This window comes from Choloepus didactylus, assembly GCF_015220235.1.
Source record: "Choloepus didactylus isolate mChoDid1 chromosome 25 unlocalized genomic scaffold, mChoDid1.pri SUPER_25_unloc1, whole genome shotgun sequence".
NCBI lineage: Eukaryota > Metazoa > Chordata > Mammalia > Pilosa > Megalonychidae > Choloepus > Choloepus didactylus.
In genome coordinates, this window is record NW_023637606.1 from 4,758,698 (window position 1) to 4,779,603 (window position 20,906).

The 20,906-nt window shown below is 62.7% G+C and overlaps 4 protein-coding genes across 10 annotated transcripts in view; 2 read left to right on the top strand and 2 right to left on the bottom strand.

Moving 5' to 3' along the window:
* Positions 1 to 4,480: 4,480 nt before the first annotated feature.
* NDUFA11 (NADH:ubiquinone oxidoreductase subunit A11) lies at positions 4,481 to 10,614 on the bottom strand. Its single transcript, XM_037823992.1, has 5 exons — positions 10,579 to 10,614; positions 10,103 to 10,532; positions 6,228 to 6,320; positions 5,798 to 5,920; positions 4,481 to 4,629 (listed from the first exon to the last, which is right to left on the bottom strand). The coding sequence occupies exons 1-5, from the start codon at positions 10,612 to 10,614 to the stop codon at positions 4,517 to 4,519; spliced, it is 795 nt and encodes a 264-aa protein (XP_037679920.1). The 3' UTR covers positions 4,481 to 4,516.
* Positions 10,615 to 11,339: 725 nt separating this feature from the next.
* VMAC (vimentin type intermediate filament associated coiled-coil protein) lies at positions 11,340 to 14,050 on the top strand. Its single transcript, XM_037824296.1, has 2 exons — positions 11,340 to 11,551; positions 12,383 to 14,050. Exons 1-2 carry the CDS (start codon positions 11,361 to 11,363, stop codon positions 12,684 to 12,686), a joined length of 495 nt encoding a protein of 164 aa, XP_037680224.1. The 5' UTR covers positions 11,340 to 11,360; the 3' UTR covers positions 12,687 to 14,050.
* Positions 14,051 to 15,217: 1,167 nt separating this feature from the next.
* Positions 15,218 to 16,875, top strand: CAPS (calcyphosine). Its single transcript, XM_037824295.1, has 4 exons — positions 15,218 to 15,533; positions 15,608 to 15,785; positions 15,953 to 16,159; positions 16,237 to 16,875. Exons 1-4 carry the CDS (start codon positions 15,451 to 15,453, stop codon positions 16,336 to 16,338), a joined length of 570 nt encoding a protein of 189 aa, XP_037680223.1. The 5' UTR covers positions 15,218 to 15,450; the 3' UTR covers positions 16,339 to 16,875.
* RANBP3 (RAN binding protein 3) overlaps positions 16,802 to 20,906 on the bottom strand; it is a 58,954-nt gene continuing 54,849 nt past the window's right edge. For all 7 annotated transcript variants that reach the window (XM_037824292.1, XM_037824289.1, XM_037824287.1 and 4 more), the window contains 3 exons: positions 19,306 to 19,448; positions 18,353 to 18,542; positions 16,802 to 18,158 (listed from right to left, as the gene is read on the bottom strand). In XM_037824292.1, coding sequence (XP_037680220.1) covers positions 18,115 to 18,158; positions 18,353 to 18,542; positions 19,306 to 19,448 — 377 coding nt within the window. In that variant the 3' untranslated portion in view covers positions 16,802 to 18,114. The remainder of the gene's footprint in view (positions 18,159 to 18,352; positions 18,543 to 19,305; positions 19,449 to 20,906) is intronic.

Below are 20,906 nucleotides of genomic sequence, written 5' to 3' on the forward strand. Positions count from 1 at the left end.
AGAGTGCGATTTAATTTCTGTGTTTCCGCGTTCGTGCAGAGCACCATGCTGGAAGGAGAATGGAGAACCCGGGCTGCTGGATTCTGGGGGTGGCGATGGGGTTGGGGGGCAGCTGGGGAGGGTGGATGGTCGACACTTTTTCTGAACAACCTCTGGTATGGGTTGAATTCTGTGGCCTGTGCCTGTTTTAACCATTAAAAAAAAAAAAATGTAAAATATATTTCAGCAAGCTTGCCACTTAAAAAAAAAAGACCCAAATAAAAAGGTTTGGGTGGCTTTAAAAAAAAAAAAAAAAGTGGGGTGGGGAGTGGGTTTTGGGCCACACGCCGCCTGCAGCCCCTCCGTCTTGGCGACGTGCCCTCCCCAGGACCCCGAAGGGCTTTGCCCTCGGCCTGGCTCACACCTTTTCTGCTCTGGTTCAGCGCATGTCCGGGGTCCACTGGGACCCCAGAGGTGAAATGTGGGCTAGGCTGGGGCTCCCGCGGACCACCCAGCTTTCCGGGCAGCCCCCCGGGGAGACTCTGCTGGCTCGGGGAAAACTGTAAGAGCCAATGGTGGGGCTGGGGGCCAAGCCAAGCCCCTCCTGGCGCCCCAACTCTGGGCAGGAGCAGAGTGAGGGAGGGAGGAAGGGGGGCTGGCTGGGAGCCGTCCAAGGAACTGGGAGCCTCTGGGCCGCTCCGTGCCTCAGTTTCCCCATGGGAAAATGGCTCTGTGACTCAGTGGCCCTCGTGGAGGTGGCGGCTGCGTGCCGTGACCTCTGTGCAGGGACACAGGGAGGTCTCAGGCAAAACCCCAGCCCCTACTCCTGGACCGGCTTTGGGGTTTGAGGATAGGTTAACGAGGGGGGCCCTGGGGAAATGTTTTTGCTTGGAAGCTCCCGAAACTGCGGTGAAAGCAAAGTGGATTTCATGCTGTTGGAGTAGCCAGCAAGCCCTGATTTCACATCCTGATTTCGTCCACCCCCCCCCCTTTATATCACCCCATTGCTCACCCCACCCACTGGGGGGGTGCACAGACCCCTTGCAGTGCGTCTGCCTGGAACACCCTCCTTCCCCATCACTGCATAGCTGGCTTCTTCTCATCCCTTGTCTCTCCCTGATGCCCCCCACTAAAGAGAACCCCCACCTCCGCCTTTCACGCCACCTTGGTTTCATTTCTTGCGCAAAGTTCTGAAACACCGTCGTCCGTTTACAAGTTTGCACGGTTTTTACAGTCTGTTCCGCTCTGGTCCGGATCTCGGGCTCCGAGAAGGTGGGGACCCCATCTGCCTTGTGCCCTGAGGTGACCCCAACTCCCAGACTCTGCTTGGTGCTTGGTAAATACTCGTCAGCTGAATTCCCAGAGCCCTGACTTCAAGACCCTCGGGAATGAGTGGTTATTCTCCCCGGGCACCCCTGTTGCAGCTGCCGTGTAATAAGGGGACCCCTCCCGACCCCACTCAGAGCACACCCCCAGGAAGTGGGGCTGGGCTGTGCAGGTCCCTTTGCAGACCCCACCTCTGAGCTTCCAGTCCTTTGCTGACCTGGAGACTCATTCATTCATTCATTCATTCATTCCACATGTATTCATCCCGTCCCTGTTGTGCTCCTGAGCTGGGTGCTGGGGCACGACTGGAAGATATGACAGCACCCTGGCTCTTGTGGGGTGCACGTTTGAATTGAGATGGACACTAAACACAAGAAAATGATGTAGGATTTAGAAACTGGGATGGAAAAATCTAGAAGTTAAGGGTGTGTGTGCTGCAGGATACCACTTAGGGGTGTCAGGGGAGGACTCTCTGAAGTGGTGACATTTGAGCTGAGAACTGGAGAGAAGAGGGGAAGCTGTGGGGACATCTGGGGAAAATGGGTTCCAGAGGGAAGGCGCGGCCCATGGAAAGGCCCTGAAGCAGGACCTGGCCTGGGGTGTTGGAAGAACAATGTGGAGGCTTGTGGGGCTGGAGCAGAGGGAGCGAGGGGGAGAGCGGGAGGAGGGGAAGGCAGGGCGGGGACGGGGCTGGGCGTGTAGGGCCCGGTGGGCTGCAGAGAGGACTTGGTCTTTTCCCCCAGGGAAGGTGGGAGCCACGCAGGGCTGTAGGCAGAGGAGGGACGTGCCCTGACTCGGTGCTCACAGGCGCCCTCTGGCTGCTGCGGGGAGGACAGCATGAGGGGCAAGGGCAGGAGCTGGGGGACTGGGGTAGAGGTGGTGACGCTGGGGCTAGACTTGGGGTGGGTCCAGGCTGGCTTCTGAAAGGTGGGGTCTCTGGAGGGGCGCTAGAGCAAACGGACTAACCCCGCTGGTGGGCAGAGCTCACTTCTCGGTAGCCTTGTGTGTCCCAGCCCAGGTCATGTCAAACGCTCCCAGGCGCCCACAGCCCACATTTGACCTAAATTTTAAAGGGATTTTTTTGGGGGGTATAATTTTGCTTTAGGGATCATGTATCCGTGAGAATGACTTCCTTTCCCACTGGGTGGCTTTTGTGCCAAGCATCGCGACCTTGTGAAGTTCTGTCAGAGAACGACTTGTGTGTTATTTTTAAACAACAGGTAATGTACTAAAGCGCTAAGGCGGCGCGCCGGCTGGGGCCCGTTTCCTCCTGTCGCTGGCGCTCGGGCCCCGGGTTGCCCAGAGGCTGGAAGGAGCTAACAGGCACCCGGAACCAGGCTGGTGGGTGGCCAACGTGCGGTGCTTTGCCCCGTCCTGGGATCTTTTTTGGATTGCTCCCGGTTTCTTGGCCCATGGAGAGCTCAGAGACCCCCAGCTGGGGGGCTGGGGCCAGCTGCAAGCCAGGTGGGGATCTCGCAGCCCTGGAGAGGGGCAGCGGTTGGTTCCGGCTGTGCTGGCGCGGCTCCCAGTGCCCTTGGGGCGTGTGTGCGTGTGCGCCCCACCACCCTGGGGACCTGCCCTCGGCCGGGGCTCCTCTGGCCTCCACCTGCTGCACCTTCTCCCTGGGATGCCCTTTCCTTGCTGCACATCTGGAAGAGACTCTTCATTCCTGCATCTGCCTTTCCGTACCACCTCCTCCTCCAGGAAGCCCTCCTGGCCTGCAGGAGGCTGTGTCCACCCCACTCCCACCCCCAGGCTCCTCCCTTTGTTTTGATCCCAGACCGCTCGGGACTGGGAAGGCCTTTACCAAGCCCCAGGGAAAAATCTGGAGAGGCCCAGCCCTGCCCCACGTGGGGCCCCTGGAGGAGTAGAGGGTGGGAGGCTGGGTGCTCTAGAAACCTGGCAGGGCCCCCCTGCCATGGGGTCTGTGTGTGGGAAGGGAGTGAAGTCAGCCCCGTGGCCCCTGTCCTAGTAAATGTTTATGGGGAAGGGGATCTGGGCTGGAGGGCTCCCCAGAGCCCGTTCCGGGGGGCCTGGTAGCCTCACTCCCGCCCTGGCAGCAAGCACGGCCCCAGGCCTGGGCAGCCCCTCAACCAGGGAGACTGAGGCCAGGAGGCGGCTGGGAAATGACCACGACTGGCTGTGGGGCCCCAGGGACCCGGCCCTCCGCTGGCTGCGTGCGGAATGACAACCAGGCCCGCTCCCAGCACCATCACGGCCCGGCTGCTGCGGACAGGGCGGGTGGGAGTGGAAAGGGATGGAGGGGACAGGATGGCCAGGACCTTGGCCGTGGTGGGCTCTGCCCCCTGCCGGCCCCAACAGGAACCGCCTTCCTCCTCCTCGGTGCCTTTGGGAATTGGGACCCCGATGCTCCCATCTGCCAGGCCGGAGGACCAAGGCTGCCACTGGCTGCGGGACAGGACAGAGCCAGGAGAGCGTGGGAGCTGGGGTTGCGGCTGCTCCGCTGGGAGGGCCCCCTGATCCCCACACGGAAGGGCAGGGGTCTCATCCTTTTCCAGGGACCCTGAGTCCGGGCTCAGGCGGGCAAACCTGGACACAGCCCTGAGCTGGCGCCTGGGCCCCCGCAGCCCAAAAGGCCTCACTGGGGGAGGTCTGGGGCAGGGACGGCCGTTTGCGGGCCATGGCGGGAAGGCCGGGCCTGGGCTGCCCCAGAGCCCTGATTTACGGCCCGTCGGGGCTCGCCAGGCCGCCCTCTCGGCTGCCAGGAGCACTGAGCGAGTTCTGGAAGAAACCCAGGGGCTGGGCCCACGGAAGCTGCTGCCCCTGGCCGTGGCCCCTTGCTGGCCTGGGCCCATGGGGTCCTGTCCTGCTCCCCATGACCGGCAGGGACGAGGCCCTGGGGCTCCCCGCTCCAACGCCCCGGAATTTGGAGCAGGGGCCGGGTGCAGGGTGGAGGCCCGGGCTCGTTGCCCACCTGCGCTGCTGGCGGTGGGGGGAGGCCCAGGAGGGGGCGGCCCGTGACCTGTGGAGGGGCCGTGGGTGGCCGGATCGTGCTCAGGCGCCTGCAGGAGCCAACGGCAGCCTCGACAGCGACCTGGGGGCGTCCCGGCCAAGTCTTACCGCCCTGGGCCTTCCTGGCCAGGTCACCAAGCCGTCGGGGGGATGGGGCCTGGCCAGCAGCGGAAGGGGTTGGAGGGGGAGAGAGACACACACGCGTAGCCATAGAGTTTATTTCGGGGGGTGTCCCGGCTCACACCTTAGGCTCCGAGAACACCTTCCAGCCCTCCAGCCGGCCAATCTTGGTCAGGGCGGCAATGGTGCCGAAGCACACGCAGGCGGCAGCGCCCGTCCCGGAGCTGTGAGCTGTGAGCACGGAGGGGAGTGGGGGTCAGTCAGGCCTGCCCGGGACGCCCCGGCTGCCCCCGCCCCGGCTGGGACCCCAGAGGACACCCCCTCCCCCAACCCACGCGGACTCAGAGTGATTTCCTGTGTGGCCTGAGCTACGGGCTCTTTGGAGATTAAGGCACAAGCCTCCAGGTGTTCACGATGAGGAAACCGAGGCACAGAGCAAACTCCTGTGCTGCCCCACTCCGGGGTGGGGCGAGGCCACTGCAGGGACTCAGCTTCCTCTCTGCCCACCCCCGGACCCCCTGAACCAAGAAGAACAGCAAGTGTCTGCTGGCGGGGGCTCGGGGAGGATGCAGATAAGACCCCTAAAAATGGGCACCCCGAGTCTCAAGGCCAAGGTAGGGAGGGTGGGCCCCTCCCCATAGTGCCCACCCCACCTCTCTGCCTGCTGGAACCTTCCATGGAGCCCCCCATCCCTCAGGCTGGCCTGAGGCTGTCAGGGCCATTTGTCCGAGGGGGACTGGCTCAGGGGTTCCCCTCGTGGCAGCCGGGGTACAGGTGGGCACTGACTCGGGGTCGCCAGGGCCTCGAGCTGCCGGGAGGGAGGGCAGGAGGAGCAGTGCCGCCGCTCTGCTCAGGCAGGACCCCCGGGACAGGACCCTCTCCCCAGCGACCTCAGTGAGGGTCCTGAGAGGCTTGCCCCGCCACGCCTGCGTTCATCCACACAGACTGTGCCAGCACGGTCTGGGGGCTGAGGCAGGCAGGGACCCCCCTCTCTGACAACGGTGTGGATGGTAGAGCAGGGGGCGGCAGAGTGAGGGTGGCAGGGGAGCGTCAGGCTGCACACACAGGCGAGAGAAGGAGGGAGAGGTGGACACGAGGGCAGAGCCACTGTGCAAAGCCCTGAGGCCTGTGGGGTGAGCAAGGGGGAGAGCGGGACGGGGTGAGAGCAGGGGCGACGGGCAGGTTGAGCAGGGCCCCCAGGCGGCGGCCGCTATCGTCACTGAACTCGGCACGTCCACCTGCCCGGCCTGCCCTATGTCCCCCCATCCATTTGGTCCCCGCTGGGCACTGCAGCCAAGCCCCCCACTGGCTCCCTGTGCGGAGGGAGAGAGGGTGACTGGCAGAGATCACGGGTTGCTCTGCCTGTCTAGGAAGAGGGGGTGTGGGGGGGTCCACTCACTGCGTGCCCCCAGGGTCAGGCCCCCAGCACAGCCTCCGATGAAGTAGTTCAGGGGGTCGTCGGGCTTCTCCCGGACCTGGGCGCTGATGCAGGAGGCGAGGCTGAACATGGCGCCGATGGCGGCTGCGGGCAGACGGGAGGGTGGGCACCGGGTCAGGACCCCGGGGGGCTGCAGGGGAGCCTGGGGAGGAGAAGCTTCCAGGCCGGATCTCGACAGACGCTGCTGGTCAGCTGGTGGCCACCCCATCTGGGCACAGTGCCGCACCCCGAGACTTTCTGACTCCCCCTCCACCCCACATCCATCCCTGAGGGAGTTGGGGTGGTTGCAGAACATGCCAGAACCAGGTCCTGTCCGGCTGGTCCGGGAGCGCCCCCAGAGCGAATCGGATGCCCCCCACTCCCAGCACAGGGCCCAGGGGCCCCCACTCACCTGCGGTGAACGTGTACCGCCCCGCCCTGGCCACCCCTTCTACGAAGGTGTCCGCAGGCTGGAGTGTGACGCTGTAGGCAGAGACGACCAGGCCTGGGAGACGAGAGGAGCAAGGTTGGGGGGGCCCCGCTGGCACCTGAGACCCCCATTCCTCCTGGCAGACCAGCCCTTTCTCTCACTCACCCTCATGGCCCCCCCACAGCCCCCACGGCGGCCCCCAGCACAGGCCCTCTGCCTAGGCCGGGGCTGGAACGTGGCTAAGCTGGCCTGGCCCACAGCCGCCCGGGGCAGAGCTGGGATTTGAACCTGGGCCTGCCGGCTCCAAACGCTGGGCTCTTGCCTCCCCTGATGCCCCTGCCCTTTCCGATGGCCAGGCCCACCCAGCCAGATGCCACAGCTGCACCCCCCATGGGCCCTGGCGGCCCAGCCTGGCTCCCCAGCTCCTACCAGAAGCCCCGTTTTCCTCTGGGGCCCCGGGCGGCTCGGCCTGATCCTCCCTGGCAGAGGCCCCGCTCCCTTGGGCCCGGGCCTGTCATCCGCAAGCACCTGGATGGCCCTGTGTGGCCCAGCTGTGCCCACGCCTGCCCGGCCTTCTGGCCCAAGTCAGGTTTTCCATCCCCGGCCGCCACCCCGGGCCCCCTGACATTTGGCTTTCTCACCCAGAGGCCCGGGGCCAGGGCTGGGTCGGAGCCGAGGGCGGAGGTTTTATCCTGGCCCCTCCATGGTGGATGGGCAGACTGGGGTCCATGTGGCCGGCTCCCTTCCCCAGCAGACCACCCGGGGAGCACCCCCCCCCCAATCCTGGCTGGCCCTGCTCACAGCAGACACTACAGCCTTCCTTTCCCACCAGCTCCCCAGACGGGACACCCACTACCAGCAGGGACACCCTGGGCAAGCCCCTCCCAGGGAAAGCAGAGGTGCCGCCCACTGGGTGCCAGAGTGGCCGTCACCCCCTTGTCCTCCCAAGAGCCCGGAGAGGCTCAGGTTTCAGAGAGGCAAAGGCACCTGCCTGAGGCCGCCCAGCAGAGCCAGGCTGGGAGCCCGGGTCTCACCCAAAGCCCAGGCCGGATCACCCCTCACTTCACCCTGGGAACACCCACCCCTCCTGGAGACCCCCTTCTCCCCCGGCTGGGGTTCAGGTCCAGCTCACACAGGGTCCTGCCCAGGTAGCCACCATGGGACCTTCACATGTGACAACGGGGCTCATCTTCACAGCAACCCCAAAGGGGAGCAAGACGGCAAACCCCACTTCACAGATGGGGAAACTGAGGATCAGAGATGTGGGGGGAAAACCGCTTACAGTGAGGGCACTACGGACCCTCTGGATCTTTCTCCCAGGCCTACGACAAACCCGAGCGTCCCTGCTTGTCTGCAGAGGTGGAAGGACCCCCAGGTGCAGGGCTCAGAAGGGAGGGGCTGGGGCTGCCCCCACCAGGGTCATGCAGGGTCTGGGGGTCTGGTCCAGCTCCCCCCAGCTATACTGCCGGGCCGGCCCAGCAACGCAGATACCCAGACACCCCGGCAGATGGGAAGGCTCTTCACCAGGGTTCAGAGGAGTCGTCACCACCTCCCAAGCTGGGCCCAGGCACCAGGGTCTTAAAAGCTTCCAGAGAATTCCAGAGAATTCCACTGAACCCACAGAGGAAATGCAGTGACACCCTGGAATCCAGTCACAGGGGAGCCCCGAGGGGTGTGGGGGCTGAGGGGTTCTTGCTCACAGCCCAGGCTGAGACAGTGAACGACCCCCATCCTACAAGCACCCCACTATCTTACGTCACCTCAGAAGTCTTTGAACTGGGAGTAGATGACCCAGCAGCCCCCCAATTACTCTGTAGAGTCAAAGACCGCCCCCCACCAACTCTTTCCACCAATTATCCAATATGGTGACCCCCTCCAACCCCCCCCCCACCCTGAACCCCACATGACTCCTCAGATGCTGTGACCCCCCAACCCCCAAGCACATGAGGGTCTCTACTGATGCAGACCTTTCCACAGACCCCCTCATTACCCCCTCAAAGGGGCCCCCGCACTCCTCTGCCTGCTGCTGACTCCCAGGGACATTCATTCATTCATTCATTCAGTTACTGTTTACCCACAAGGCACCAGGCTGTGCTCCAGGGCCTCCCCCTCCAGCCTGGAAGCCAGACAGGACACAAGGTATCTCCGGGGAATGAGGGAGTGGGGTTTGGGGGGGCCCCAGAACCACCTTTCAGGGAAGTCCTGAAGGTTGAGTGGAGGTGGCCAGTGAGAAAATGCGGGGCGCACACACACACAGTAACCCTCGGAGACCCCTGGAAGCTCCAGTGACTCCCCCACACGTGGCATCTCTGTCAAAGGTCCCCCCTCTGCCCCTTCCGAGACCTTTCAGATCCAGCAACGCCCTCTCCACATCAAGCCCCCCAGAGGCTCCTCACTCGGCAGCCCCCCCACCCCACTTCCGGGAAGGGCTCACCCAGGCTCCCCCGAACAGCCTCCTGGGGCTTCTGTCCACCTCCACACACTGCTGATTCTCTCATGCACCAACCTCAGTGTCGTTTTCAGTTTCACAACCACCTCCCCCCCAAGGTTAGTCTGCCACCCCAACTTCTCTCCTCTGCATGATCCTCCAGTCACCCCCTCCCCCAGAAGCATGGCCAAGATCCCCTATAAAGTTCTGATGGGCTCTGCAGGGTCTCTGATGATGACTGCAGGGTCTCCCCTTAAGAGCCCCGACTACAGTGACCTGCCCAGCACTCTGCGGCTCCATGCGCCCCACTAAAGACTTATCGGACCCCACCTCACCTCTCCCAACAACTCACCTTCCACGCAGACTCCACTTAACACCCACCACCCCCACCCCGGGACTGCCCCTTCATCCCTTTCTCCCAGTGACCCCCCCCCCCAGACTCCTCCAAAACTGACAGTTATGCATTAAGTCTACCCTAATCCAAATGGCTCCCAATGGACACTCAACTTCCACCAGGCACTACTGTTTCAGGAGCCAGAGAAACACAGGTGACCAAAGCCATCATCGCTACTTTTCAGGGAGAATGAGAATTAAAGATGACGCCTGCAAAATGCTCGGGCACTGGAAGGGGCGAGACTCTGGGGCCCCCATTGTGGGGGATGCCAGGGCTGTGGGACCCTTGTGCCCCTAGCGATGCCACCTCTAGAGCAGCCCCTGGCCCACCTCCCCCATGATCCCTAGGTCTCAGTACTCTGTGGGTGGCCCCAATGAAAAGTTCAGATGTCCCCGACCGCCCAGTACCCCTTGACCATCAAAAAGCCTCGTTCGTTCCAAAACATCACCAAGTTTCTGTACCCTTTGCAGACACTCCAATCCAGAATGCCGTCAAATAAGCTCCAAACTTGCCCCACTGGAAAACCTCATAACCCTCCTGCTCCCTGATTGTGACCCTGTCCACGCCACCACGTCCCCAGGGTCTGGATCCCGCTTCCCACAGAATCACAGCACTCAGGCACCGCCTCCGACGAGCTCAGAGGCCAGCTTGTCACATGGATCACGACCTCCCGGTGCCCTCCGACCCTGCTGGAAGCCCGCCCCAGGCCTGTCTATGTCACACACACCTACCCAGAGCCCCAAGGTGGCCCCGGACGCTGCGGTGACAACCACGTGCCGTCCTGGGACATCCCCAGGACCCCTGACCCCCGCCGACAGCCCGGGGTGACCCCATGACCTCCCTGCGCCCTCTGACCCTGTCCGACAGCCTACAATGTCTGTGTCACTCAAACCGCTCCACAGCGGGCCCAGACACCGCGACGACGACCACGGGCCGTCCTGAGAATTCCCCAGGGCCCCTGACCCCCGCCGACAGCCCCGAGCGACCCCATGATCTCCCCGCGCCCTCCGCCCTCCGGGCCCGGTCGGCGCTCACCGACGGCGCCGCCGACACCGGTGGCGGCGTAGGCCTTGCGGTGGCACTCGGTGCCGTCGGGGATGTCCCAGTATTGCTGAAACAGCGACCGCATGATGGCCTCGAGCCCCGGGTCGGCCCCCGTCGACCCCACCGGTCCCGCGCGCACAGGAGCAGCCGCCGCTCGCTCTCGCGAGACTTCCCGGGCGGCGCGCTCAGCCTCCCGCTCAGACGGGGACGACAACAAGCACGCAACTTTATTGAGCGCCGCGGACACGGACACGGGCGTGCGCACGCGCCGGGGGCAGCGCTGGCGTAAGGGAAGAGCGCGTGCACTACCCGCAGATTCCTGGAGGGGAAACTGAGGCCGACCAAGACGAGTGAAAACGGGTCCTACTAAGCTGGGCTCAGAGGACGGGTACGTTAGGGATGGCAGGAGGTGGGGCCTAATCTAGGAGCGAAGCCAATCCGTATGCACAGACGGGGCGGGGCTCCACCTGATAGGAGCGATACATGATTATGGGGCGGGGCATGGCGGGGATGTGGCCACTCCCAGCGCCAGCATTAGGGGGCGTGGTTACGCACTGTGGCCCGTCCTCCACCTGGAGTCTGAGCCGCGTGCGCCTATTTTGGGGTGTGGCCATGCCTAGGGGGCGGGTCTAATAGGAAGTTGACCAATTTTAGCTCAAGGATCTTAGAGGGACGTGGCCTGTGTCCAACAGGAGGATTGTCCGAGCCCTGGGCTTGGGGAAGTACGCGTTTGGCTTGGGGCCGTGGCCAGAACTGCAGGCATAACCTGAAAGACACCTAACCAATCCGCGGCTATACTGTTGTGCGAGGGGCGTGGCCGAGATTGGGGCTACCCCGAGCTCAGAGCGCTGCCGGCTCAGGGGGCGTGGTCAGACTTGTTGTTCCGCGGGGTGCGGACCAATCCAGCGGTTCGCTTCTGAGTAGGGCGGGGCCTCTCTCGGTGCCAGAGCCTGAACTGGACGCGCCGCCCGGGAACGAGGCCAACTTGGGGGCGTGGTCTGCCAAGACCTTGGCCAATCTTGGAGTTCGGCCGGGATCAGGGGCGGAGTTTCAAGCTGCGGGGGGACCAGTGAGGGAGCTCGGGTTTGAGGAGGGCGCGGCCAACCCTGGGGGCGGGGTCTAACGGAGGCGGTGGCCAATCGCGCCGAGACCTTGAGCCCTTCAGGGGGCAGGGCCCTCCCGGGGGCGGGGCCGGGGCCGGTTCCGGGCCTCTCGGGGGTGTGGCCGGGCCTTGACCGCGGCGGGGGCCATGTCGGCGCCGCCCGCCCTGCAGATCCGCGAGGCAAACGCTCACCTGGCGGCCGTGCACCGGCGTGCGGCGGAGCTGGAGGCGCGGCTGGACGCGGCGGAGCGCACGGTGCGCGCTCAGGCCGAGCGCCTGGCCCGCCACGACCAGCAGCTGCGTGCCGCCCTGGAGGAGCTCGGCCGCTCCAAGGACCGGTGAGGCCCCGGGCCCGGCCAGGAGAACTTCTTCGAGGAGGGAGTAGGTTGTGGAGCCGAGATTGGACGGGGAAGAATGACCGGGGGAACTGTGTGCATAGACGTGGGGGCTGGACTGCGGGTGGGGTTGCAAAAACAAAACCAAAAAGAACCCAAAACTTGTGCAAAAAAAACCACACCCAAAACTTGAATTCGTCTATTAGTTGAGAGATATTAAACAAGTGTGAATTCCTGCTTGTCTTAAAACAGAAACCGTTTTCCCACGTGGCAAGATCAGCTGGTGCAGGAGTAGTGCAGGGACCACCGACCCCCTGGTGTAGACATAGGGAGCCATAGTAGGTTCTTGAGCAGAGGAGGACAAAATCGTTTGGCAGTTCCGACACTCCCCTGGCAGCTGAAGATGGAAGGGGATGAGACAAATGCCAGGGAAGAGGGAGGTGCTGGTTTCTAGGTGGGAAACAATTCAGGGCTAGCTGGATTCATTCGTTCATCTTTATGGAGCATCTACTGCTCAGGGAGCTCGTGGGCCAGTGGGGGGAGACAGAGGCACCTTCAGGCAGTCACAACATGGAGCAATTAGGGGAGGCTTCCTGGAGTAGGGGCCATCCAAGCTGTACAAAAATCAAGTAGGGAAAGATGTAGGGGAGGAACGGCAAGCGTAAATGCAAGAGGCTGGAAGGAGGAGTGCGGTGGAGAGAATTATAATGGGGGAGGGACCTTGGGGCTGTGGGAGGGGTGTGGACTAAAGGTGATGGGGAGTCTTGGGAGCAGGGAGGGGCGGAACCTCTGGTATGCTGGTGCCATAACCACCTTTGTCTTCCACCCCATTAGCGAGATCGCCGCTCTCCGGGAACAGCTGCTGACCTCCGAGGCTGCTGTCCACAGCCTGCAGGCCGCCGTGCAGCAGAAAGACGAGCTCATTCGGCAGTTGCAGCCCCGGGCCGAGATGCTGCAGGACATCTGTCGCCACCGGCCGCCCTTGGCTGGGTTGCTGGCTGCCCTGGCTGAGGCCGAGCGCCTGGGGCCCCTGCTGGCCAGTGACCCTGGAGGGCCCGGTCCACCTCTTGCCAACAGCCTTGGGGAGGAGGGTGGCAGGGACCACCTCCAGCCTGTGGGGTTCGGGACCACAGTGTGAGCACAGATTCCAGAATGGACACAGAGGGTTCCTGGCCACAAGCAGATGCTTAGAACAGACGGAAGTATTTTTAAACTTTGAATCAACTACCCTCATTGAAAAACTGGCAGCACTTACACAAAAGCCTGGATTTCTAGCTTCAGATTTGACCACGCTTGCCTGGATCTGAGCTGAGGCTTTCTTACCTCTCAGGTCTGCCCCAAAGCATCTGAGTTTGAGATCTCTCTCTCTCTCTCTCTGGTGGGTCTGATGGTTTCAAGTTCCAAGTATTTTAGCTTTTCTCACCTTTTTCTTTCCTTCCCTGATTCTTGTTCCCACTGTATTTCCCCATCATTGCTGACCTTTTATCCCAGACCAGAATTGGGAGCCTCGAATGTGATGTCCTTTTGCATCGATTGAAAGTGGATTTTTGAATCCTGTAATATGTTTTTTTCTTAATTCTGTCCTTCCCTCCACCTTTTACCCAGAAAGAAGAGTGGGTCAGGCACGGCTCAGGGCTGCTGAAATGCTGGGAACACTCTGACACAGCCCTTAACCTTTTCCTGATGGCGGCCTGCCTCAGGGCCTTTGCGCTGGCTGTTCCCTCTGCCTGGAATGCTCTTCTGAGATTTCCATGTGGCTGGTTCCTTGTCCCTCAGGGCTGTCCCTCAAATGCCACCTCCTCAAAGAGGCCTTCCCTGACCCCCTCATCTGAAATACTCCCTCATTCCCATTTTCTTTATGGAACGTCTTACCATCATCCATCTTGCCCATCCGAGTGTAAGCTCTGAGAGGGCAGGGATTTGTCTCTGTCTTGTTCTCTGCTTTGTCCCTGGGGCCTTGGAACTGCCTGGCACATCCCAGGGGACCCAGTGGGAAGGGGAAGGATCTCTGGATCCTGTAGGGAGCCAGAGGACCCCCCAATACAGCTGATGAAGCCTTTGGCTGGTCTAGCTTTTGTGGCAAGCAGCCGTCTCTTTTCTACATCCTCTAGAGAATCTATTTTTTTTAAACTCCTTGTTTCTACCTGGTTCTCCTTGACCCGAGACATTAATAAGGGTGCTTTGCTTTCCATCAAGCTGAGGAGAGAATCTCCTTGCCTTTCTCTGCCCAGCCTCACGGGCAGCCCTGCTTCCTCACTCAGGGAACCGTCACAGCAGAAATAGCTGAGGGGCAGGGCCTGTGACAGCCTGGAAAGGTCAGTGGCCGTCCCCACCTTGGGACGGAGCCACCTGCCCGCCTGGCGTCTCACAAATGCTCCCTCAGTGAGCTAACAACGGCCCCATTTTCTCCTCTGGGTGGATGAGCGGAGGGGAGCCTGTTTGTACGAGGGGAAGGCAGGCTGGGGCCTGTCTGTGCTCAAGAATAAACCGGATGGTTTTTCAGCCTGGGTCCTTCATCCTTTCTCCCTGGCGTGGGGGCTGGAGAGGTGACTGTGGTGTTCGTGGTCCAGGCAGGGCACTGCTGGACAGGGGGACAGACAGAATAGTGAGGGAAGCTTATGCCAGGTGCTCAGAGAGGGGAAGTAAGACACGGCCTCCAGCTTGGGAGGCCCTGGGCCTCTTCCAAGTTTTCAAGGTTATTGCTGGAACTCGTAACTCTCTCAAAAATGAAAGGATGCCAAAACGCAGCCACAATAACTGTAGTGACATTTTTAAGTTTTTTTAATAGAAAAAAATGATGCCTTTAACACAGCAGAAAACACGATAAAAGTATTTCCCAGCCTACCTGATGAATTTTGAATCGCAGCAAGCTGGCAGGATTTTTGGCGGCAAAATGCCACTCTGCAGTGTTCCAGAAAACCGATGGCCTCTCACTGGTGGTGACATGAATCACTGTGATGGTCGCTTGTAATCTACGAGTTGGTTTCTAACTGCAATGGCAACTTGGGCCAGCCGTCACGAGATAAATCCGGGCTAGCAAAGCCTCTGAGGATTCTGAGGTGCAGGTGGCAAGTCTCCAAATAGGGCCCACGTTTCAAGTGCTGGGAAATGCAATGTCACTTTTCATCCGTGCCTGCTGGTGTACCACTTTCACTTGCAATGATGTCCAGGCCAATTCAGGGCCTGGTGGGATATTGACCTTGGGGTCCTCTTGGTTTATGTCTGGGGTCAAAGCTGCGTCTCTGCTCAGGTCCAGTGTTTCCGGCAAATAATGTCTGAACACTGATAACCAACTACAAGAAAACTGCGATGATAAAAGAAACCCGGGCTGGTTCCTAAGTGCTAAAGAAACTGCTTTGTTGATGTTAGAATGGCTTGAAGACTTGGCTGCTTTGGCTCAGCCTTCACTGGACACTGTTGCGATGGGGAGGAGGTCTTGGGGCCCCTGAGCCACCTCGAATCCTTTTGAGTTTGATCCCTCAGCAGCTTTGTCAGCGCTGGCTTTGGCTAAGCTGCCTGGGGGGAGGGGGAGGGGGAGGGACAGGCCTGGGGTCACAAGGACTCGGGCCTCAGCCCTCAACCTGCCTGGGGTCCACCCAGGCTGCCTGTGCACAGTGGGGGATGGCCAGGGAGGCGCCAGGGCTGGTGCTGCCTGGATTTCGCCAAAGGCTGTGCCTTGAGCCGTGTGGCACCGGGAGGGTTACAGCTGGGGCCACTCCCAGTCTCCTGAGCCACTGCCCTTAGCAACGGTCCCGCCAGACAGGACGCGCCACTACTGCTGGGCAAGGCCAGAGGGGGCCAGTCGGAACAGGACGGCTCCAGTGCAGACAAAGAAAGGCCAGGCGAGCGGGCGAGGGGCAGTTGACCAGGGTGGGTGTCCCCCAGCCTCCGTCCCGTCTAGCATGGATTCTGTGGATGCCACCGTGGAGAAGCTGCGGGCGCAGTGCCTGGCCCGAGGGGCCTCGGGCATCCAGGGGCTGGCCAGGTGAGTGCCCCGCGTGCCCTGCTGTCCCAGGCCCGGCCCGAGGACCCTCCCCCAGCTGTGCCCTCTGCCTGCAGGTTTTTCCGCCGCTTGGACCGGGACAGGAGCCGGTCCCTGGATGCAGGGGAGCTCCGGCAGGGCCTGGCTGAGCTGGGGCTGATGCTGGATGTGGCCGAGGCCGAGGGTGTGTGCAAGCGCTGGGACCGCGATGGCAGTGGGACGCTGGACCTGGAGGAGTTCCTGCGGGCGCTGCGGGTGAGGCAGCTTTGGGGGCCCCTGCAGGCCTGGGCTCTGGGCCCCCCTCTGGGGATGGGGCAGGTCTGCGTCGCGGTGACAGTGCGGGTGCTCTCTGTACTCGCCGCCTGGGGTAGGAGGCCTCACACCCTTGGACCCCTGGCCACCACCTCCTGCCCCCTCCCCAGCCCCCCATGTCCCCGGCCCGGGAGGCAGTCATCACGGCTGCCTTCACCAAGCTGGACCGCAGCGGGGACGGCGTGGTGACCGTGGATGACCTCCGTGGGATGTACAGTGGCCGCACCCACCCCAAGGTGCAGAGCGGGGAGTGGACAGAGGAGAAGGTGCTCCGCCGCTTCCTGGACAACTTCGACGCCCCCGAGAAGGATGGGCAGGTGGGTGCCCTGCGCCACACCCCACTCTGCCCCGTGCCACGGTCCCCAGGCCCCACCTGTAACCCACCTGCCCCCAGGTGACGCTGGCCGAGTTCCAGGACTACTACAGCGGCGTGAGCGCCTCCATGGACACGGACGAGGAGTTCGTGGCCATGATGACCAGTGCCTGGCGGCTGTGAGCGGTGTCCCCACCCCCCCGGCCCCGCACCCTGCCGGCCCCTTGCTGAGCCCGGGCCACAGCGACTCTGGGAGGCGCCCGCAGCAGGGGAAGGGGGCCCGGGGATGGGGAGGGCTGGAGGGGACTGCGTGGGGACAGGCCGTGGAACTGGCTGGACTGCCAGGGAAGCCCTGTCCAGCCACCAGGTGGAAGCAACAAAGGGCGATGAGTCATGGGCTCGGGGGCCCCCCGCCTGCCCCGTGCTGAACCCCAAGGCCTCACGCCTTGGTCCCCTCCCCCTGTCCAGGGGATCCCGGCCCTGCAGCACCAGTACCAGGCCTCAGGGTGCTCGCCCGGCCCCTCCGGTGTGTCCCTGGGCGGCAGCAGGCTGAGGGACAGAGGCCCGTCTCGGGAGGCAGCCACGTCGGGTCACCTGCCCAGGTGCGCCAGCTTCCGAGGCCTCTGGGGCACGCGGGAGGTCAGGGTTTTAGTTAAAAGTTTTAATGTAGTTCCCAAATACATTTCATATGACAATCTTACATAAATGTTCCAAAACACATGGGCGCTATCTGGTTTTACTTGTCACTAGTCGGCTAAGGCTTAAAGCAGAGTTGTGGCTGGGTCTCGTGGTGGGGCCTCTTCTAGTGTCTTCTCAGTGCTCAGGCGTGAGGGGCTGGGAGCCCCTGGCTGTGGAGACGCACGAGGGCACCCACGAGGTGGGGTCCGGCCGAGGGGAGGCCTCCTCTCCATCCTCCGGGGGTGTGGGTGCAACCTGCTGCCTGGGACCAGCCCCGACCCACACCCCACAGAGAGGCCTGCAGGGGTCCCCTCCTCTCCCAGGGCCCCCAGCCCCACAGCGGGAGGCAGGCGTGCACCTGGGGGCCTGGGGACAGGCAGGCACGGCGGGGGGGCCAGGATGGAGGGTGGCAGATGGGCAGGGACCCCCCAGTCCAGAGGCCTTTTGGACACTCTGTCCAGAACGAGGCAACAGGGCCCAGCCCCTCAACATCCCACAACCCGGCCTGGAAGAACCCAGGGTGGGAAACGAATAGGGGTCCCCCTAGAGCAGCCAAGTGCCCTCTCAGCCCCCCAACAAGGCCCCAGCCCCAAGGCCAGGGCCACGAGGAGTGCGATGGAGCTGCACCTGCTCAGCACACGAGAGCATCTGAGGAAATGTAAGAAAACGAAAACAGACCCTTTGAAAATAAAAAAAAAGATCTGCAAAATGTAAACCCCAAATGAGAAGGGGAAAGGGGAGATAGAGAGTAGTTCAATGCCCAGCAGGCCCAGTGTTTACGCGTCTGTGTGCTGGGGTGGGGGACCCAGGCCTGCTGAGCCCACCGGGAGGGGTGGCGTGATCTGCACACGGCCTGGCCCACCCACCCCCACCCGGGGTCCCCCACGCCCTGCCCCCCTGTGCCCTGGCCGGGCCGTGCCTGCTCGCCCAGTGGAGGTGGTGGGGAGAGGCCCGCGACACGAGGGGCTGAAGAAACGAGGTCCCCCAGCCCCAGTGAGAAGCCGTGACAAGTCTTAATGTGCCATTTCAATTCAAAGGAGGGGAGAGAAGAAATGTTCTTTTTCGTTTTCTCATCAATATGATGAGGTCTCATGTCCCAGACCACATCCAGGCAGCCCCCGAGTCTGCGTGTGAACAGGACGTGCGGGCCCAGAGCGCGGCGGACCCGGCGGGTGGCGCTTCCCGAGTCCCGCGCCTCGACGCTGCCTGCGGGGAGGGGCGGGTGGGCGGGCGGACAGACGGACAAAGCAGCAGCCTCACGTGCAGCCGGGCGCCCAGCCGCTATGTGCTCCCGGTTGTCTGCCCGTCCCCTTCGTCACCAGCGCCTGTGGGGAGAGCAGACCCTTCGCTGTCGGGTGCGTCCCCCCTGCCCCCCACGGGGCTTCCCTGGGCCACAAAAGTCCAGGGCCGCTGCTCGATGATGGCGGAGGGGGTGCAGGGCCCCAAGCAGCCACCAGATCTTCAAGCTGTGGCCAGGGGTGGCCTGGCTGCCTCCCGCTGCGGCCCCCGCCCTGCTCACCGCCTCCAGTGGCCCCCGAGGGAGCCAACACGTCATCATCATCGTCGCTGTCGTCCTCCTCGTTGGACGGGGCCACCCCCGGCTCCGGGGCGGGTTCCTTGGCCTCCTGCTCTTGCTCCACGCGGCTACGCAGGGCCAGGATGCGGTGGTGCAGCGCTGCGTACAGCTGGCCCGTGTCCTTGGAGCTGGCCTGTGAGCGAGAGGGGCTGGGTGAGCCTCCCGGGCCTGAGGCTGGGGCCTCTCCCACCTGAGATGCGGGGCAAAGTGCCGGGTGACAAGGTACAGAGGTGCCCACCTGTGACGCAGCGCCCCCTCTGCCTTGTGGCCACGCGGCAGCTCTGGCACCCCACCTCCCCCTGGTCGGGCAGCTGGCCGCCCTCTCTGGAGTGGACATTACAGTCCCAGGCGGCCACAAGGCCCCATGTGGCCAGGGGTCTGGCCTTTTGGATGTGGCCACCATGCACGCCGTGGGGCTGGGTGACCACACAGGCCTCCCTCTTTGCCCCTGAGCACATCACTCAAGCCGGTCAACTCCCAGCTGCTCTCCCAGGTGGACGAGGACTCATCCACCAATCCCAGCAGCAGGCAGCGTGTCAACCCTGCACCCTCGGGTGGGGCTGGGAGAGAGCTGACTCGTGTTGTAGACCATGGCTGAGGCAGTCCCGAGGCCAATCTGTCTCCTCACCAGAGTCCTGCTCCAACCTGACCGCCCAGGACGGTGGGCTGATGCCCCCAGCCCCACGTCCCCCCAGTCCAGGACAGCAGAGCGTGAAGCTCCGCCCATCGTGGGCTTTCCTTTCAGGCAGATCTAGGATAACCCCCATACCCCATTCTGACATCTAAGGCATGAGCTGGGGCCACAGAAGGTGCCCAGCGTGGGGGCACCCCAATGCTGGTGGGGACAAGAGGCATCTGGACGTGGTGGCGGCCCCGCGCCCCACGCCGAGGCTCACCGAGACAAGGAAGACTTTGACGCCCTGGCCCTCGGCGTCCGTGGCCGTGATGCGCACGCTCTTCTCGCTGGCCTTGTCGATCTGCATCTGGGCCCACAGCTTGGTGTTCAGGATCAGCCGCAGGCTGCCCTGGGTCCGCATCACTGCAAAGTGACAAGACCCTCAGCCCTGCCCTTGGGGCCCCCCAGCCCCCCCGCACCCAGCTGTGGAGACAGACGCCACCTGCAGGGAATCCCAACATCAGAGGCAAAGCCCTGGGATTCTTCCAAGATGTGGTAAAGCCGCCCACCTGTCCGGCTGCGCAAGGGCCCCCACCCCACCCTCTGGGAGCTGGCCCTGGCACCCCCTGCCTGATGTGGGGTGAAGGGGCACACCTCCCCAGTTCCGGAACTATCCCAAAGGCCACAGTGGCATGAGCAGACTGCACAGGCAGCCAGAGTGCCGGGCCTGGCTCCTGGAAAGGGGATAAGATTCACTGTCAGATGACAAGACGAGGCTCCCTCCCGAGAAGGGGAGATTGGCTGGGAGCACGAGGGGAGAAGCCTGAGGCTGGGGGAGGCCCCCTATCCCATCAGCTCCCCACCCCAACACCTTCCCACCCCTGGCCTCACATTCCCCATCACCTCCACTTCTGGCCCCTTCACTCCTGGCCCAGCCCTCACTTCCAGCGGCCTCCACTCACGGGCCAGCCCCAGCCCCATCCCTGTGGTTCTCTTAGTGGAGAGAGAGTGAAGCAAACTGCTTCTTAAAGCTTCCATCAGGAGGGAGAAAGAAACAAGAGGGAGACAAAGACTGGGCGGGCGGGCGGGGTGTGTGTGTGTGTGTGTGTGTGCGCAGCACAGTGAGGAAAAGCTGGGGAAAGACCTGTCCTCCCTGGAAACGACTTTAACACCAGGTGTTCACCCTGGAGTGCCCACGTCCATGCTGCTGGCCTCAGGTTCTGAGGTCTGTGCCTGAGCCCACCTGGCTCCTGAGACCCCATGCACAAGCAGCCTCTCCTCTTCCTGCCAGCCCTGCCCTCCCCACAGAGCAGGTCCTGAGGGGTCCAAAGCACGCCGGCCCAGCCAGGGATATAGAACGGCCACCCAGGGCAAGGGGTGGCTAGGCCAGCCCGGGGAGCCCCTGGGATGGGATGGCCCCGTGCCCACTTCCCCGAGCCCTGGGAGCCTGGCCTCGCGGGTCTGAGGTGCCACCGAGAAGCAGGTGGGCTTGGAGGGAGGTCGGGAAGCAGGCCTGAGGCCGTGTGGGTGACAGGAGAGGGAGCCTGCGATTCCCCGGAAAATGCTCCAGGGGGCTGGGGGGGTAGGAGGGAGCGTGGGGATGGGACAAGGCTGTCACGAGGAGGGGACTGAAGAAGAGGGGCTGATCCAGCGGGCTCAGTGTACTGTGCTTACTACGTGCACACTGGTATGGAAATTTCCAGAATAAAAAAATGCAAAGTAAATAAACGAAGAGACCGTCCATGGGGGAAAACAGTGTGGTGCCCAAAGAGGTGGGACCGTCCTGGCCCCGTGCCAGCATCAGGTGTGTGCAAACACACCTGCGGAACGCAGCCTGAGCCACCATGGGGCCAGAGAGCCACATCTCTGTAAAGGCTGGGA

Excerpts from the sequence above, each read along its gene's own strand:
- VMAC (XM_037824296.1), top strand. The coding sequence starts at position 11,361 with ATGTCGGCGCCGCCCGCCCTGCAGATCCGCGAGGCAAACGCTCACCTG. Across the intron at positions 11,552-12,382 it reads CTCGGCCGCTCCAAGGACCG|CGAGATCGCCGCTCTCCGGG; the intron begins GTGAGGCCCCGG and ends CCACCCCATTAG.
- CAPS (XM_037824295.1), top strand. The coding sequence starts at position 15,451 with ATGGATTCTGTGGATGCCACCGTGGAGAAGCTGCGGGCGCAGTGCCTG. Across the intron at positions 15,534-15,607 it reads GGCATCCAGGGGCTGGCCAG|GTTTTTCCGCCGCTTGGACC; the intron begins GTGAGTGCCCCG and ends CTCTGCCTGCAG. Across the intron at positions 15,786-15,952 it reads AGTTCCTGCGGGCGCTGCGG|CCCCCCATGTCCCCGGCCCG; the intron begins GTGAGGCAGCTT and ends CCCCCTCCCCAG.
- NDUFA11 (XM_037823992.1), bottom strand. The coding sequence starts at position 10,614 with ATGCCCCGCCCCATAATCATGTATCGCTCCTATCAG. Across the intron at positions 10,533-10,578 it reads TCATGTATCGCTCCTATCAG|ATTAGGCCCCACCTCCTGCC; the intron begins GTGGAGCCCCGC and ends CTTCGCTCCTAG. Across the intron at positions 6,321-10,102 it reads CGGTGTCGGCGGCGCCGTCG|GCCTGGTCGTCTCTGCCTAC; the intron begins GTGAGCGCCGAC and ends CTCGTCTCCCAG.